This window comes from Artemia sp. Qi Xiang Cuo, chromosome 13 (genome assembly GCF_049724085.1).
Source record: "Artemia sp. Qi Xiang Cuo chromosome 13, ASM4972408v1, whole genome shotgun sequence".
In the NCBI taxonomy this organism is placed as follows: domain Eukaryota; kingdom Metazoa; phylum Arthropoda; class Branchiopoda; order Anostraca; family Artemiidae; genus Artemia; species Artemia sp. Qi Xiang Cuo.
This window is the reverse complement of record NC_142806.1, coordinates 19,557,806-19,574,481: the sequence shown is the minus strand read 5'-3', so window position 1 is coordinate 19,574,481 and position 16,676 is coordinate 19,557,806. Positions and strand designations below refer to the sequence as shown.

Sequence of the window (16,676 nt, the reverse complement as noted above, 5' to 3'; positions counted from 1 at the left end):
TTTTGTTCAATGCATTTTGATTTCTGTTTAAACTTATTATTAGAAGGTTGTTCCTGGAAATTTTCGTTTTTTTTATGAAATATGTTCTATTTAAAGGCCCTGACACTTCAATGGCCCTAAGTGCACAATATCTGAATAGCGCCCTGATTATTAGTGCTTGTCAAAGCAAAAATGTCAAACACATGTATTGTCTACATTCATGGAGCGAAATTTTAAACATGTCATGTATGTGCTGTATGAAGGGTTTAGAATACAGGGAGCAGAATGAGATTCAGGTTCTGGCCCAACATATCACCTCTGTTTAGGCATGTAATAGAAAATGTATGTGCTTGAATAGAAAGTTGGTAATAAGTAGCTGATGTTGTGACAGCATCAGAATATCTACCATGCCCTGCATTTGGTCTGATTTTAACCTTCTGGTGGCATCTTAGAGGTGTTGGAATGAGCTTTAAATTGTGGTACAGGACTGACATTCTGTTGGGACTTTCAAATGTCTGATGGTTGAATTTTTAAAGGTTTACATAAATATATAAATAGTTACTGAAAGATCATTTATTACTCTGTCATAAAGCTTGGATATGTACATTTAATATGGGATACCACCAGATGGCTAATTTGACAGTGTATATATATACAAATCTTTAAATTAACCAACTGGTCAACCAGTATTTTAAGCTTAGGAGTCCAGCTGGACATAAGGAAACATATTAAGAAAACAATTTTTAGTCCATAATATGCAGAATAATCCTAGTTAACACATTTTGCAGGAGGAGAGCCTTTATCTTCACTTCTTTCCTTGTTTTTCCATTTTTTCTAAGAAATTCAAAAATTTCTTAGAACCTATAAACTCACAAAATATATACCCCCACCCCCTAATGAGCAAATATATAACTAGAGTTGCATCCTCAATCTAAATATAACACCCATTTGCATCACAAATGAACTTTACTCCCATATTAGCCATATGGTGGATGTCCATTTAGTATGACTCTTTTTCTGCCACACATTAATGATTGATTTTTGAAACTACTTCCATTTTTTATTCTGACTTGGTTATACAAGGGTGGCGTTTTATATCATGGTATTGTGTTTTTGTATTGGTTATAAGAGGGTGAAATTAACCTTTTTCTTTTATATGCCTTTTTTTGGCCAGGGCTGTGAAACCTTGTACCACAAGATTTGAATTGATTAGTTGTGATAATTAGCACCAGGTTTGTTTTGTTTGTTTTTTTGGGGGGGGTTGATATTTCCCCTATTTCTTTACCATTAAGCCCATGGAGGGAAGAGGGGTCGCGGGGTGTGTGACACAGAAGGTTTATTTTTGTTGTTTAACTTGAAGCAGATTTGCACCTGGAGCAAATTACTCAGGAATTTATAGATATTACAAGCACCTCACATTAGGTTGTAGCTTTCCATGCACCTCACATAAGATTACATGCACCTCACATAAATAGCTTTACATGCACCTCACATTAGGAGTTGAACTTGTATAACTTAAAATTCATTTGTTAGTGCAATTTTTTTTTTAAAGAATTAACACTTCAATGAAAGTATAGATGAAGCATTTCAGAATGGTTGGTCTCCAAAAAAAAAAAAAATGGTAAACCAAGAATTTAGGACCAATAAAATTTGTACATATGGTGGTACTTAAGAAGGGAAGGATACAGGGCAAAATCTTCTCCCAGGTGCTACTCAGCAGAATGACATTGGCCTCATCTATCCACTTTGGTCTATGGCAACTGCTTCACCAAGTCTCATGTTTGCAACCATGAGAAACTTGAATAGACTGTCAGACCCCTATTTCTTTAGCTGACTATAGGGTCACTTCCAGCTGGTTATGACAGGGTAAAAGATGTAGATGAACTTTGCTGGTAGTCTTGGAGGCTTTCAAAAGAGGTGCCCAGCCCATTGGTTGTGCTTTTACTCAAGCCTGTTGTGCTTTTACATTTAGAAAGATCTAACTGAAAGTCATTTCTTGATAATTTGGGTTGCATTTGGCTTGTTTTTTTGTTGGATGGATGGAGGGGTATTGCATGTGTTGGTACATGGAATGAGGTACAGTCAGTACATGAAGGATTGTTGCAACCTGGAGCTGAGCAAGTCCACATTTTTTTTCCTTCTTTTCTTCTGTTTCTTAATTTTTATTTCCTTATCTAATTATATTATGTATGTTTAAAGGTTTGATATACTCTAAATAAGCATTATGTATGTTTTCTTTTTTTTTATATAAACCTTGTATTTAATCTTAAAATCTTAGAATACTGTTAACAATCTTACTTGAAGTTATTTCCTGATAATCTTGGTACTAAGGTCTTTATCTAAGCTTAGTCTTGGGTATATGATTTTTTTATACCAATTGTTTTTTTTTATCCTGATAATGTTGATGCTAAGGTCCAAACAAACTTTAGGTATGTAAATTAAGAAACAGTCATACAGATCCACATATCTTTAAAAGGGCATATTTAAGCACAGAATCCTTTCTAAGCACAGAACAAAAAATAATAATAATATTCACTTTTACCTTATCTGCTTAAGTACCATTGTATCTGGCCCTATTGTCTTCCAAGCTCCGTTAAGGTAGTCCCGACAAATCCTATATGCCTTATCTCTCATATCTGAAAAAAAGTAGATAAATTATGGTCCTTCTAGAAGTCTAGTAGTACCACAATAACAAAGTTCATTAGGTAGACATACCTCAACAGAGTAGCATACAGATGTAGATACAGATGTTTGATAAATGTATAGATACACAGAAACAACCTTGAGATGGAACAAGGGTATCAGCATTGTTTTTTTCAAAACAGAAGGGAATGAATGAAATCAATTTTATACCCTGATTTTTCAGTTGATTTTCTTGATTTACTTCCTAAGTGTCACATATTTTTTAATAAAATTTTCAATAGGTGCTTTCTATAATCTTCATTTCCTTAGTAAAAAAAAACCATTACACCTACACTTATTGATTGACATCCCTACAATTTGCAAATTGAATTTTTCTCTCTCTCTCTATATATATATATATATATATATATATATATATATATATATATATATATATATATATGTATCAAATCAGAAATTAAGCAGGGTTGTCTTCTACCCCCCTTTATATGGATCATTTTGATAAACTTTAAGGAGCACAGGGAAGGCAATGGGAGAATACAGAATCAAATGGGGAGAAAAACTTTCCTGGACTTAGATTATGCTGGTGACTTAAGCATCATAGTTGAAAGTGTGAGCAAAATGAATGAAGTTTCAGAGGTTTTGCAAATTCAGGGTGCTAAGACAGGCTTGAAAATTAATGTTCAGAAGACTAGGTTGCTAAGGCTAACAATAAGTAAAGATGAAAAGGTTATGTTGGGTAACAGAAAGATTGATCAGGTGGACAGCTTCACTTACCTTGGTAGTATTATTATTAAAGATAGTGGGAGCAGTGAGGATGTTAAAAGTAAAGCAGCCAAGGCTCAGGGTGTTTTTCAGGGTCAACTTCCTAGGATAGTGTAAAGAGGGAGGCTTTGAATAGATTGGGATGGAAGAAGAGCATGTGTAGCTGTGTTGGCCTCGGGGAGCTTATATATATATCAAATCAGAAATTAAGCAGGGTAGTGTTCTATCCCCCTTTATATGGATCATTTTGATAGACTTTAAGGAGCACAGGGAAGGCAATGGGAGAATACGGAATCAAATGGGGAGAAAAACTTTCCTGGACTTAAATTATGCTGGTGACTTAAGCATCATAGTTGAAAGTGTGAGCAAAATGAATGAAGTTTCAGAGGTTTTGCAAATTCAGGGTGCTATAACAGGCTTGAAAATTAATGTTCAGAAGACTAAGTTGCTAAGCCAAACAATAACTGAAGATGAAAAGAATATGTTGGGTAACAAAAAGATTGATCATGTGGACAGCTTCACTTACCTTGGTAGTAGTATTAGTAAAGATAGTGGGAGCAGTGAGGATGTTAAAAGTAAAGCAGCCAAGGCTCAGAGTGTTTTTCAGGGTCAACTTCCTAGGATAGTGTAAAGAGGGAGGCTTTGAATAGATTGGGATGGAAGAAGAGCATGTGTAGCTGTGTTGGCCTCTGGGAGCTTGGTACAGTGGTGAGTTGTTAGTATATATATGTATGTATATATATATATATATATATATATATATATAGTAAGTGAAGTATATATATATATATATATATATATATATATATATATATATATATATATATATATATATATATATATATATATATATATATATATATATATATATATATATATATATATATATATTATCTCTTTAAATGAGCAATAATTGTGTATATATGTATATTTTTTTCTCAGAAATTGCTCTATACTTTCTTTTGAAAAATTGATATTCTGGTATTTTAGCAAAATTTTGATGTTTATGCAATATGATTTGGTAAATATTTACCACCAAAGAAAAGTGGTCTTTCCCAATAAGAGGTCTTTTACCCTAGGTTAGTACTGTCAATATAATTATCTTCCATTGTCTACTGCTAGGAATCAAGTGACAAGCCAGCAAGAGCGCAAGGGCCTACATCTGTAGGCCTCTAGGCTATGAACCTGAATATAGCTACAACCTTCTAAGCCTGTAACCTGAATAGAGAGATAACACATGAGGACAATGATGTGGTTTTGGACACTCCTAACCAATACAGTCAAAATATTATATCCACTCTCACCAGCCTGTAAGGACTGGAACCCACATTTTCCTGTCTGCTGGGAGCAGCCTAAGGACTGGTAGCCTATAGGTTAGGCTATAACTAGCCTATATGTAGGCCTATCCTATGCATAATTATAAATAAATAAAAGTCCTAAAAGGAATTGTGCTTATCTCCTAAAAGTACAAAAAAAACGCCCTGGGGTACAGTTGTACCCCCCTTGGGCCATGAGGGGTTAATATCAACTTGCCATTTTTAGTCCTATCAGGACCTCTCTGTTCCTTTGTGGACTGCTTATTATTTTTCACAGCAAGGTTTGCAACAGGTGATTCGTAGCTAATCAACATAATCCTTTTGAAATTAAACTTTCAATAGAAAAGTGGACAACAACTTCTTCAATGCTCAAGCACAAATGACTAACCTTAAAATTTCTTAATTCAAATTGCCTTCTTCCTGGAGGCAAACAGCAGAGCAGGCAGAGTTGTCACATCTACAATTTTCAGAAACAAACTGTGACGTATTTTTTCCAGTTTTAGTAATAAGGAGAGAAAAAGGAATGGAAAGGAATAAAACTTGGAAACCACCAACCTGTGTGGGCAGTACATCACATTTGCCTTGAGACTGACTTAAAAACTAACAAAGTTGTATTTGACGAGCATGGATCCCAAAACCACAAGATTTCTTTAGATGAAATCCAGAACAAGGAACAGCATCTAAACACCTCTTTGTGTACGTGTTGACCTTGGACTTTAGCCAACGTGGCTATCCTGTAGTAATGTTATTATTTTCTCCAAGGCTTCTTTTTATGGAAGGGGTTGTCGTAGAAACTTCAGAGAGTGCTTATTCGATTAGAAGTTCAAAGTTCTAGTGCCTTTTTTAAGAGATTAGAGGAAAACCAGCCTCTTTCCCATGCTTTTTTTTTATTTTGACTGCCTCTTTAGTCTTATAAACATCCTATGAAAATTTGATACAGCCATTTTGCTCAAAATAGCCAAAAAATAAAATAACTTTGCCTCTGGGGTTGACATGACCCTGAAAGCCCCTGGGGGAAAGACTGTGATAAGATAAGATAAGAGATAAGATAATATTTATTTTCCAAAGGCTATCACAAGCTCTAATAGAGCCCAATTCGCTTCATATGTCAAAAAGAAATAGAAAAAGCAAAATGAAGAAACAAATAATACAGCAAGAAAAGAAACACCAATCAAGCATAAAAATGGTCGATAAGAATTTAACAAATGGCTAGAATAGAAACAGAAAAATAAAAGAAGAAGGGGTGGGGGGTAAAAGAAAATCACAGTCAAGAAGAAAAACATTGCCGAAATCGTGTTCAAGGTCAAGTACATAAAATTAAAAAAAAAACACTTAAAATCAAGCCAAAAGAAATATTTACAATTAAAGAAAGGAATACAATTAAAGGAAAAAATATTTAAAATTAAAGGTCAGAAAAGAAATTTAGCATAAATAAGTATCAACAAAAGGGAAAATAAAAGTGACAAAGACAAAGAGAAAAAAATTACGCATGATTATTGTGAACATACACAGCAACTAAAATAAGGGACGGAGGTGTTAATTTTGGTACAGAGCATAGTTCAGGGGTTATTTAGGTGCGCCAAAATAAAGGGGATAAAACTTTTCCGGAACCTCTCAGTAACGGTATGGATAGGTGAATATGTTGGAATTGCCAAGGAAGCTAAGTGGGGGAGACAGGGTCTATTGGGGTCATGTAAATCAGGAAAGATGCCCTCAGTACGAGGATTTGATATTGCGGATTTAGCGAAACGCAAACAAATTTGTAATCTCCTTTCTTTTAACGTGGTAATACCTGCGGATTTAAGGAGGAAGGAGTATGGAGTTTTGCTCTCTTTATAGATGATCCTGAGCGAACGCTATTGGACTGACTCAATTTTGTCTCTAAGCTCGCTTGAAAGATGCGAATGCCTTCTGGTTGTCAAAAAGGCATATTTAAAACATAGCAGGGTCAGCTAAGGATACTAAATTGAAACGTTCAGGGAATATTGAACTAAATTAGAAGACACTACGTGCATCCAGATTGTCAAAAGGGCATATATGCAATATTTTAGTTGCGGCTAATGATACAAATTAGCGGCTTAAGGGACCCAGCTGAAACTGTGAGGGATCATTGGACGGAAAGATCGTTTTGATTTAAAATTTTGTCTTGGGGAAACTAAGGGGGCCCTCCAAACCTCCATCAAGGATAAAAAATGTTTCAATTGAAAAATGCTTGTATTGATTCTTAGCGTGAAATGTTCTTCTTATGTTGATCTAATTCAAATTTCATGCCGTGACACCTCAAAAAAGTTTCAGAAACAAAAAGGAAAACCTGATTGCATTGATTGTTGACGTCACATTTTTTTCTTTTTCTAAAACAAGAAATCGGAAATATTATTAATAAATGAGCCAGCAATGTATTTATTTAAACAAAATAAGCAGTTAAAACAAATGTTACACAATGAGATTCTTATACTGTAATGGAAGATAAATGTTAGTCTACACTCAAGGGTGTAGCATAGTGAGGGTTAGAATGGCTTCACCCCTGTTGAAGCCCAAAACAAAAAGGAAACCTCATCTAGGAAAAAATCTGATTGTATTGATTGTTGACGTCATATTTTTTCCTTTTTCTAAGACAAGAAATCGGAAATATTATTAATAAATGAGTTAGCAATGTATTTATTTAAACAAAATAAGCAGTTAAAACAAATGTTACACAATGAGATTCTTATGCTGTAATGGAAGATAAATGTTAGTCTACACTCAAGGGTGTAGCATAATGAGGGTTAGAATGGCTTCAACCCTGTTGAAGCCCAAAGGCCGTGCATATTTTCAATTCATTTATTCGAATAATACCCTCGTTCCCATTCATCCAAAGTTCTATAAAACAACTGTAACTAAAATTTTATTCAAGATAAAAAAAAGCAAGCCAGAATTGTGATTATTATGGAGAAAAGACGAAAAAGCTTCATAAATATTCCTTTTATCAACCAATAAAATAAACTATGTTCAAATGAAACCCAGCATAAATCAGTTTAAAAATACTTCTTTTCACAAAAGAAGTTTTTCAACATCAAGTAAAGAGCTGCAATCAATCAGAGACGAGAAGAAATAAAGCCAAATAATAGTTTATCCTTAAAATAAACAGAAATCATAACCAATAAATAAGAGTAGGGCTTATGCCCCCAAAGTTTTATAAGGACTAGAGCGTCACTTATGCTTTACAAAAACAAAATACATTGTAAAAGTTTCCGCTTTTGTAACATTAACAAATTAAAATTGCTGAGTTTTTCAAGAATCAATATTTGTTAAACTGTCAATCTTAATTCATTAGTTCTTTTCAATAATATTAGTTATTATGACTATTAAGGCCGGTGCTGCATACTTAACCTTTTCTTCCCTTACCACGTAGCTCCCCCATTTGGCTAGAGATGGTATTTGCGCTAGCTATATCATGACAGTCATTGAGGCAGTCCTCTAGTATGCGAGATTTCTTCTTTCATAAATAGTTTAGTTAAGAGCTTTGCGTGGAATTTGGCTTCTGCTAGGACGTAAACGTTTGCTCTGGGATCATTGTGTGGTGTCGAATACTGTTTTGTTTTCTCATCAATTGTTTTTTTTTTAGACCGCTTCGTTGGTAGATATTGGATGACTATGCTTACTGTTTTGGTTTATCATCAATTGTTGCTAGATGCTGGATGGCGTTGATTGCTTTTCGCCAAGCCTATACTGAAAGCATAGATACTGCTCAGAGTCCAAAACGTATGTTCTCCCTCTAACACCCGTGTTGTTCATGTTCCTTTTTTTCAACACAGTGGTTACCTAGTTTTATGTACTTTTATTATTTTAAAACATTCCTTTGCCCCTTGTTTTTGAATCATGTTACTCCAGATTCGATTATCCTGTCATATTACAGAAAACGCAGAATCAGTCTCTTGTAGGATCCATTGGTCATCTAAAAAAAAAAAAAAAAAAAAAAAAAAAAAAAAAAAAACAGAAATTAAGCAGGGTTGTGTTCTATCCCCCTTTATATGGATCATTTTGATAGACCTTAAGGAACTTTGGATAGAAATTCCTTTTTGATTTTCCTTTTTGTTTCTGAAACTTTTTTGAGGCGTCTTCACGGCATGAAATTTGAATTAGATCAACATAAGAAGAACATTTCACGCTAAGAATCAATACAAGCATTTTTTTATAAAAAAAAAAAAAAAAAAAATCACGTATCTGACACGGTGAACTGGAGAACTATACAACAGGGATTCGAAACATTAAAAAATACTAATGAAAAATATGTTATCTAAGGCGTATTGCGGTATCAATCCTTCTTGCGTCACTATTTAGAATACTCAACCTCTAAAATAAAAGAAACAACATACTTTTACCTGAACCTGACTCATATTTTGTCGAGCTACTCTCATAAAGACGTTAAAATATACAGTTTAGTTTTATCCAAAAATATTTACTTAATTGTAATAAATAATTATTTATTATTTGCCGGTAGTAGTGGGTTCATTCTCAATATTTTGAAATCATGAAAAAACTACGTTTCTTTGTGTTGAACTTGTCTCATAGAAAAATTAATTGTTATGTTTATTCCGAATCAAAAATGCTTACAAAATTATCTTATCTTCGACCAATGGTGATGGGTTCATTCTCGCGATTAAAAAAAAACAAAAAAAAACAAAACAATTTTATTATAAAAATGTGTTTCTTAAAAATAACTTACGTATATAAGCTTTTTAATTCACATACGGTCCTTCGTTGTGTCCACATAGCAGTATTGCTGTAATACTTAGAAGGGGGACAGGATTACAATTTTTAAACGTAACTAATTATTCTTGTACTTATAGCAGATTTATTATATCTTACAACTGCAATAAAGCGTTTAAAAGATTTATAAAACAAATAATTAAGATTAATAAAAATTAAAATTTTTTTCATAAAGATATAAATAAAATGTCAGACAATAAATATAAAATTACAAAAAACATTATGGATATAGAGACGTTTTGTCGATTTGTTGACCTCTAAAACTATGTGCAACTTACTCTGTGCACACACTTACTGTGTGCAACGCTTACTGTTTGCAAAGTAAGCACATTATTTGCAATAAGAAAGCTAGCGTAAAAATAATCACTTTGGTCTTCCTAGATTAAAATGCATCCATGCAGCCATGATTTTAATTATAGATCACAAGAGAAAAAGCTATCGGCGTTCTCTTAGTTGGAACTAAGCATGGGCACTGTTTCTGTTTTCTGTTTCTGTTCTGTTTTTAAAGTACCTGTTTCTGTTCTGTTTATGCAAAAAAAACCAGAAACAGAACAGAAACAGATGACCTGTTTTTTATTTACCTGTTCTGTTCTGTTTCTGTTTTGATAATAGCTATTTCGTCCTGTTTCTGTTTTTTTCCTACCTGTTTTTCTTCTTTTTCTGATTTTATTTAAGTAATACAAGAATGAAATATTTGAGGATTTTGAACTTACAAAATGATTTTTAAACCACAATTTGAAATTGTGTAGAAGTGTGGTTACGCCTCATAGGACTTCTAGAATTGGAACGTAAGTAAAATGATGGAACTCAGTCTGTCAAGCGTATCACATAGTTCTGTTTGATTGTTTCAGCTAGGCAGAATTAGGGACTAGGAGTCAGATAATAGTAGGCATTTGCGTAAGTGTTAGCAGTGGTGAATCCATGGAGGACCCGTCTCCCCCCCTAAAGATTTTTTCCTGCACCCTCATTCCTTACTTGTTTTTCACTCCTTTGTTTAGAGTAAATCTTTCAATTTCGTCAATTATTGGTACCTTTGTCACATTGGGTCCCCCCAAGATTTTGCTCATTGGTGGCCTTGTCACATTAGGCCTCACCAGAGATTTTACTTTAAATCAGCCCCTGAATGTTAAGACGGTAAAGGTGCAGTTTAATTCCTCTAAAAAGACGTATTGCTTACAGTATATTATTCCATCAATTGAGCGGGAAAGTTGCACAGTTACTGTCCAGGAAAAACAGGATACAAACAAATCACTTATTACTGTATATCCTGGTTCTATTGGCAGGGCCTCTGTCTCCTACATTACATGGGGAGTAATCTGCACCTTTAGTCGGGATAACTTTGATTTAACTGTTTTTATGGAGTTTATGCTGCTAAATAACAGTGACTTGCTACGATTACCATGCTGGTCTATGCATGATAAATACTGATTATTAATTTGTAAAATTCTCTTAAATGCTTAGTCAGAGAGCAATTTAATTAGATTGAAGTCTTGTCCAGCAGAAATATAAGTTTTTGCTAGCAAATCTTTTTTGCATCAACATAACAAGATAGCCAAATATACTTTTTCTCATGTTACTAAAATCATCTCTACAATCGATAGAAATCCTTTCAAGGAAAAGTCTAGAGTTGAAACTAGCTGATTTTCTGGAAGGGACAAATTCTTATAAAATGCTGATATACTTCTCTCATTCCATAGGATACCAATCTTCCGGTGAACACAGTATTTTTTACCATACAGCAAAAGAAATTCAAAAAATTAACACTAAGCGGTGAATTATTTCATGTATATGTCTCATAAATACCAAGTGTAGACAAGCTAATTCCCGTAAAAATTAATATTGTGCTTCAAATGGTCGAAGTTGTTATGAAACCCTAGTTGTGATATGTCATTCCGCTTTTATAAGCAGACAGATTCTTTGACCTACTGTGACAAAAAAAACAGCTCAGGAGGCAATTGGTCGCTTTTCTCCTAGTTATATTAGTGAGTTTAAAGAGCTCGGATATTTGGGTAGAGATGCAATATTTAAAATAGTAGGCTACTGGAAGGTGCTTCTAATTTTGTAAAAAAATCGTAAAATCAACCTTTGTGCTAAGAAAAGCATGATGTCATCTTCTGATGACGACTTGGATGTTCCAACTAAAACTTCTGAGCTATCTCTCTGAGTATCCCATTTGAAAAAGGAATCACAGAAAGTGTCAGGTGCAACTTCTGCAAAGTGTCTCTAAAGGCTAAGGGAGTCTCTACCACGACATTTATATACCATCTTAAAAGGAAGGATATAATTGATGTGCACAAAAATGAAGTATATGCGGCTGGTGCAGTAAATAACAAATCCAAACCAACTAAAAAAAAAATATATATCAAGTCAGGCTGCTGCCCTAAAGAAAGCTCCCAATAGCAAAGCAAGTGACACAGAGGATAATGAAATAGTGAAATATAGAATAAGAAGAGAAGAAATACGACCATTCTTTAATTCTAATCATAGGCAGCGCGATAGCGCTGCCTAAGTAAAGAACGATGTGGGCACAATGTTTTTTTGTTTTTTTTCCTCCATACCCGGGCACTTCGTATCACAACCCTCGGGACGAGGGTTTTAAGTTATGCCCTAAGGGCATATAAAAACGATGTGGGCACAATGTTTTTTTCTGTTTTTTTTCCCTCCAGACCCGGGCATTTCGTATCATAACCCTCGGGGTGAGGGTTTTAAGCTATGCCCTGAGGACATATAAGAACGATGTTGGCACAATGCATCATTTATAATTTTTTTGCTTTAGAGCAGGGCACCATATGAAAAGGGTAGTCGTAGAAACTTCAAAAGGGGCTCATTCGATTGGAAATCGAGAGTTCTAGTGCCCTTTTTAATAATCGAAAGTGATTGAAGGGCAACTAGCCCCCCCCCCCACGCCCATCATTCCCCCAGACATCCAATGAAAATTATGAGATAGGCATTTTGTACAGCGTAGTTGATATCCACATAGTAAATATGTTTTTGAGGAGGACACTCCCCCACAACCCTCAGGGCAAGGGTTTTAATTTATGCCCTGGGGGCATATAAGGTTTTATAGAAGGCGTTGCCGTAGAAACTAAAATAAGGCTCATTTGATTGGAACTTCAAAGGGCTAGTGCCTTCTTAATAATCGAAAGTAATTGGAGGGCAACTAGCCCCCCCCCTCCACGCCCATATTTCCCCCAAACACATCCAATCAAAATTTTGAGATAGCCAGTTTGTTCAGCGTAGTTGATTTCCAGATAGAAAATATGTTTCTGAGGAGGACACTCCCATACATCGCTCAGGGCAAGGGTGTTAAGTTCTGCCCTGGGGGCATATAAGGTTTTTATAGAAGGCGTTGTCGTAGAAACTTCAAAAAAAGCTCATTCGATTTGAAATTCAAAGGGCTAGTGCCTTTTTTAATAGTCGAAAGTGATTGGAGGGCAACTATACCCCACACGCCCATCGGTCCCCCAAACACATCCGATAAAAATTTTGAGATAGTCATTTTGTTCAGCGTAGTTGATTTCCAGATAGAAAACATGTTTTTGAGGAGGACACTCCCCCACAACCCTCAGGGCAAGGGTTATAAGTTATGCCCTTGGGGCATATAAGATTTTCATTGAAATCTTTGTTGTAGAAACTTGAAAAAGACCTCTTTTGATTTGAAATTCAAAGGGCTAGTACCCTTTTTAATAGTCGAAAGTGATTTGAGGGCAACTAACCCCCCTCTCACGCCCACCTTTTCCCCAAACGCATCCAATCAAAATTTTTAGATAGCCATTTTATTCAAAGTAGTTGAAAGTTTTGGTAATTAGGTCTTTAAGGATGACAACCCCTCCCCCCCACAGCATTCAAGGCGAGGGTTGTAAGTTATGCCCTGGGGGCATAAAAAGTTTCTATTGAAAGCATTTTCGTGGAAACTTCAAAAGGGCTTATTCAATTGGGAATTGAATGGGCAAGTGCCTTTTCTGATATTTGCAACTGATTGGGTAGCGACTAAAGCCCCTCTTAAGCCCATCATTTTCCAAAAACATCCAATCAAAGTTTTGAGATAGCAATTTTGTTGATCATAGTTGAAGCTTTAGAAAATTACGCATTTTAGGATGATAACCCCCTCAGAGCCCTCAGTGCAACAGTTGTAAGTTATGCCCTGGGGGCGTATAAAGTTTTTACTGAAAGCATTGTCGTAGAAACCTGAAAAGGGCTCATTCGATTGGGAATTGAAAGGGCAAGTGCCTTTTTTGATAGTTGAAAGTGATTGGATAGCGACTGACGCCCCTCTCACGCCCACCATTTTCCCAAACCAATCAAAATTTTGAGATATCAATTTTGTTCAACGTGGTTGAAAGTTCTGGAAATTAGGCTTTTTAGGATGATAACCACCTCAGAGCCCTCAGTGCAAGGGTTGTAAGTTATGCCCTGGGGCATATAAGTTTTATATAGAAATTTGTTGTATAAATCATAGGCAGCGTAATCAAGCTGCCTAAGAACGGGGACACTCGAGAACGAGACAAGAAACGGGGACTAAGTAAAGAGGAGGACACTCCCCCACAACTCTCAGGGCAAGGGTTTTAAGTTATGCCCTGGGGGCATATAAGAACGATGTTAGCACAATGTATTATTTAATGATTATTTCCTTTAGAGTGGCCACTTCGTATCGAAGAAGTTGTCGTAGAAACTTCGAAAAGGGCTCATTCAATTGGAAATTGGAGCGGCTTGTGCCCTTTTTAATAGTCGAAAATGAGACTAACACCCCTTCCACGCCCACTATTTCCCGAAACACATCCAATCAAAATTTTGAGATAGCCATTTTGTTCAGCGTAGTAGATTTCCAGATAGAAATTATGTTTTTGAGGAGGACAGTTGTCTACGACAACTACGCGTTGTCGTAGAAACTTCAAAAAGGGCTCATTCTATTGAAAATTCAAAGGGCTAGAGCCGTTTTTAATAGTCAAAAGTAATTTGAAAGCAACTAACATCCCTTCCACGCCCACTATTTCCCCACACACAGCCAATAAAGATTTTGAGATAGCCATTTTGTTCCACGCAGTTCAAAGTTCAGGAAGTTTTACCTTTGAGCAGGACACTCCCCCCACAGCCTTCAGGGCAAGGTTTATAAGTTATGCCCTGGGGGCATATAAGGTTTTTATTGAAATCTTTGTCGTAGAAACTTGAAAATGATTGGAAATTCAAAGAGCTAGTTCACTTTTTAATAGTCGAAAGTGATTTGTGGGCAACTAACCCCCCTCTCACGCCCATCTTTTCTCCAAACACATCCAATCAATATTTTAGACAGCCATTTTATTCAAAGTATTTGAAAGTTTCGGAAATTAGGTCTTTAAGGGTCACAAACCCCCCTTCATAGCCCTCAGGGCAAGGGTTGTAAGTTATGCCCTGGGGGCATATAAGGTTTTTATTGAAAGCGTAGAAACTTCAAAAGGGCTCGTCCAATTGGAAATTGAAAGGGCTAGTGTCCTTTTTAATAGTTGAAAGTGATTGGAGAGCGAATAACATCCCTCTCACGCCCACCATTTGCCCAAACACATCCAATCAAAATTTTGAGATATCCATTTTGTTCAACGTAGTGGAAAGTTCTTGAAAATAGGTCTTTTAGGATGATAACCCCCCTCAGAGCCCGCAGTGCAAGGGTTGTAAGTTATGCCCTGGGGGCATATAAAGTTTATATAGAAAGTTGTTACAGAAATTTCAAAAAGGGCTCATTTGATTGGAAATTGAAATTACCCTTTTTAATAGTCGAAAGTGAGTAGAGTAATTAACCCCCCTCTTACGCCCACCGTTTTCCCAAAAACATTCAATCAAATTTTAGAGATAGCTATTTTGGTCAACGTAGTCGAAAGTTCTTGACATTATGCATTTAAGGATGACAAACCCCCCAGAGCCCCAAGGGCAAAGGTTGTAATTTCTGCCCTGAGGGAATATAAGGTTTTTATAGATAGAGTTGTCGTAAAACCTCAAATGGGGCTCATTCAATTGGAAATTGAGAGGGCTAGCGACCTTTGTAATATTCGACAGTGATTGGAGGGTAACTAACCCCCCTCTCACGCCCACCATTCCTCCAAACACATCCAATCAACATTTTCAGATAGTCATTTTGTTAAACGTAGTACAAAGTTCTGCAAATTAGGTCTTTGAGAATGACAACCCCCCCCCCCCCCCCAGCTCAGGGCAAGGGTTGTAAGTTATTTCCTGGGGGCATATAAGGTTTTTATTGAAAGCGTTGTCGTAGAAACTTCAAAAGGGCTTATTTGATCGGAAATTGAAAGGGCTAGTGCCATTTTTAATAGTTGAAAGTGATTGGAGAGCGACTACCGCCTCTCTCTCGCCCAACATTTCCCCAAACACATCCAATCAAAATTTGAGAGCCATTTTGTTTAACGTAGTTGAAAGTTCTGGAAATTCGGTGTTAGAGGATGAAAACCACCCTAGCAGACCTTAGGGTAAGGGTTGTAACTTATGCCCTGGGGGCATATAAGGTGTTTATAGTAAGCTTTGTCATTTCCAAAAGGGCTCATTCGATTGGAAATCGAAAGGCCTAGTGCCCTTTTTAATAGTCGAAAGTGATTGGAAGGCTTGACGTTTTTATAGTAAAGATCGATGCGGGTATAATGTATAACTAGTTAGTTTTTGTTGTTGTTTAGACCAGGGCAATTCGTATCGAAGGAGTTGTCGTGGGAACTTTGAAAAGGGCTCATTCGATTGGAAATCGAAAGGGCTGATGCCCTTTTTAACAGTCAAAAGTGTTTGGAGGCAACTAATCCCCCTTCCACACCCACCCTCCCATTTGCCCATTATGTTTAAAAACTAAATGTTGCCTTAAGGTAAAATCAAAATGCACTGTGGTAATGCCCATTCCCAATTAGGCATCTCAGCAGTATCCCAAGAACGACTGAGGGTATTATGTTCAGACTTTCGGGGCTACTTCTCCTCTTAAAATTTGACCAAATCAAAATAGCATAAGTGTATCCAAGCTATCAAAGAAAGTAAACAGATTTTTTTGCGAATGGTATCAAGTTTTCTATTTCAGGTCAACTAGAGGAGGTATGAAACTAAATCAAATAGTACTATTTGTGTCCAGGTTTTTAAAAGGGTGTAGGTTGTTAAAAAATTTTCTCCAGCATACAAATAGCAGGCCAAACTATAAAGTCTTAAAAAACGAAAAGATATAAAGTATTATTTTCTTTCCTCTGTAAATACTATGCAATATAAAAC

At 35.8% G+C, this 16,676-nt stretch overlaps 1 protein-coding gene across 1 annotated transcript in view; it reads right to left on the bottom strand.

The window, feature by feature from the left end:
* Nucleotides 1-5,055, bottom strand: part of LOC148945047 (choline/ethanolamine kinase) — a 99,246-nt gene extending 94,191 nt beyond the window's left edge. The window contains exons 1-2 of the mRNA XM_089099355.1: nucleotides 4,921-5,055; nucleotides 2,522-2,615 (exon numbers count right to left, since the gene is read on the bottom strand). Of these exons, the coding sequence (XP_088955481.1) occupies nucleotides 2,522-2,615; nucleotides 4,921-5,017 (191 nt within the window). The 5' untranslated portion in view covers nucleotides 5,018-5,055. The remainder of the gene's footprint in view (nucleotides 1-2,521; nucleotides 2,616-4,920) is intronic.
* Between the last annotated feature and the right edge of the window lie 11,621 nt (nucleotides 5,056-16,676).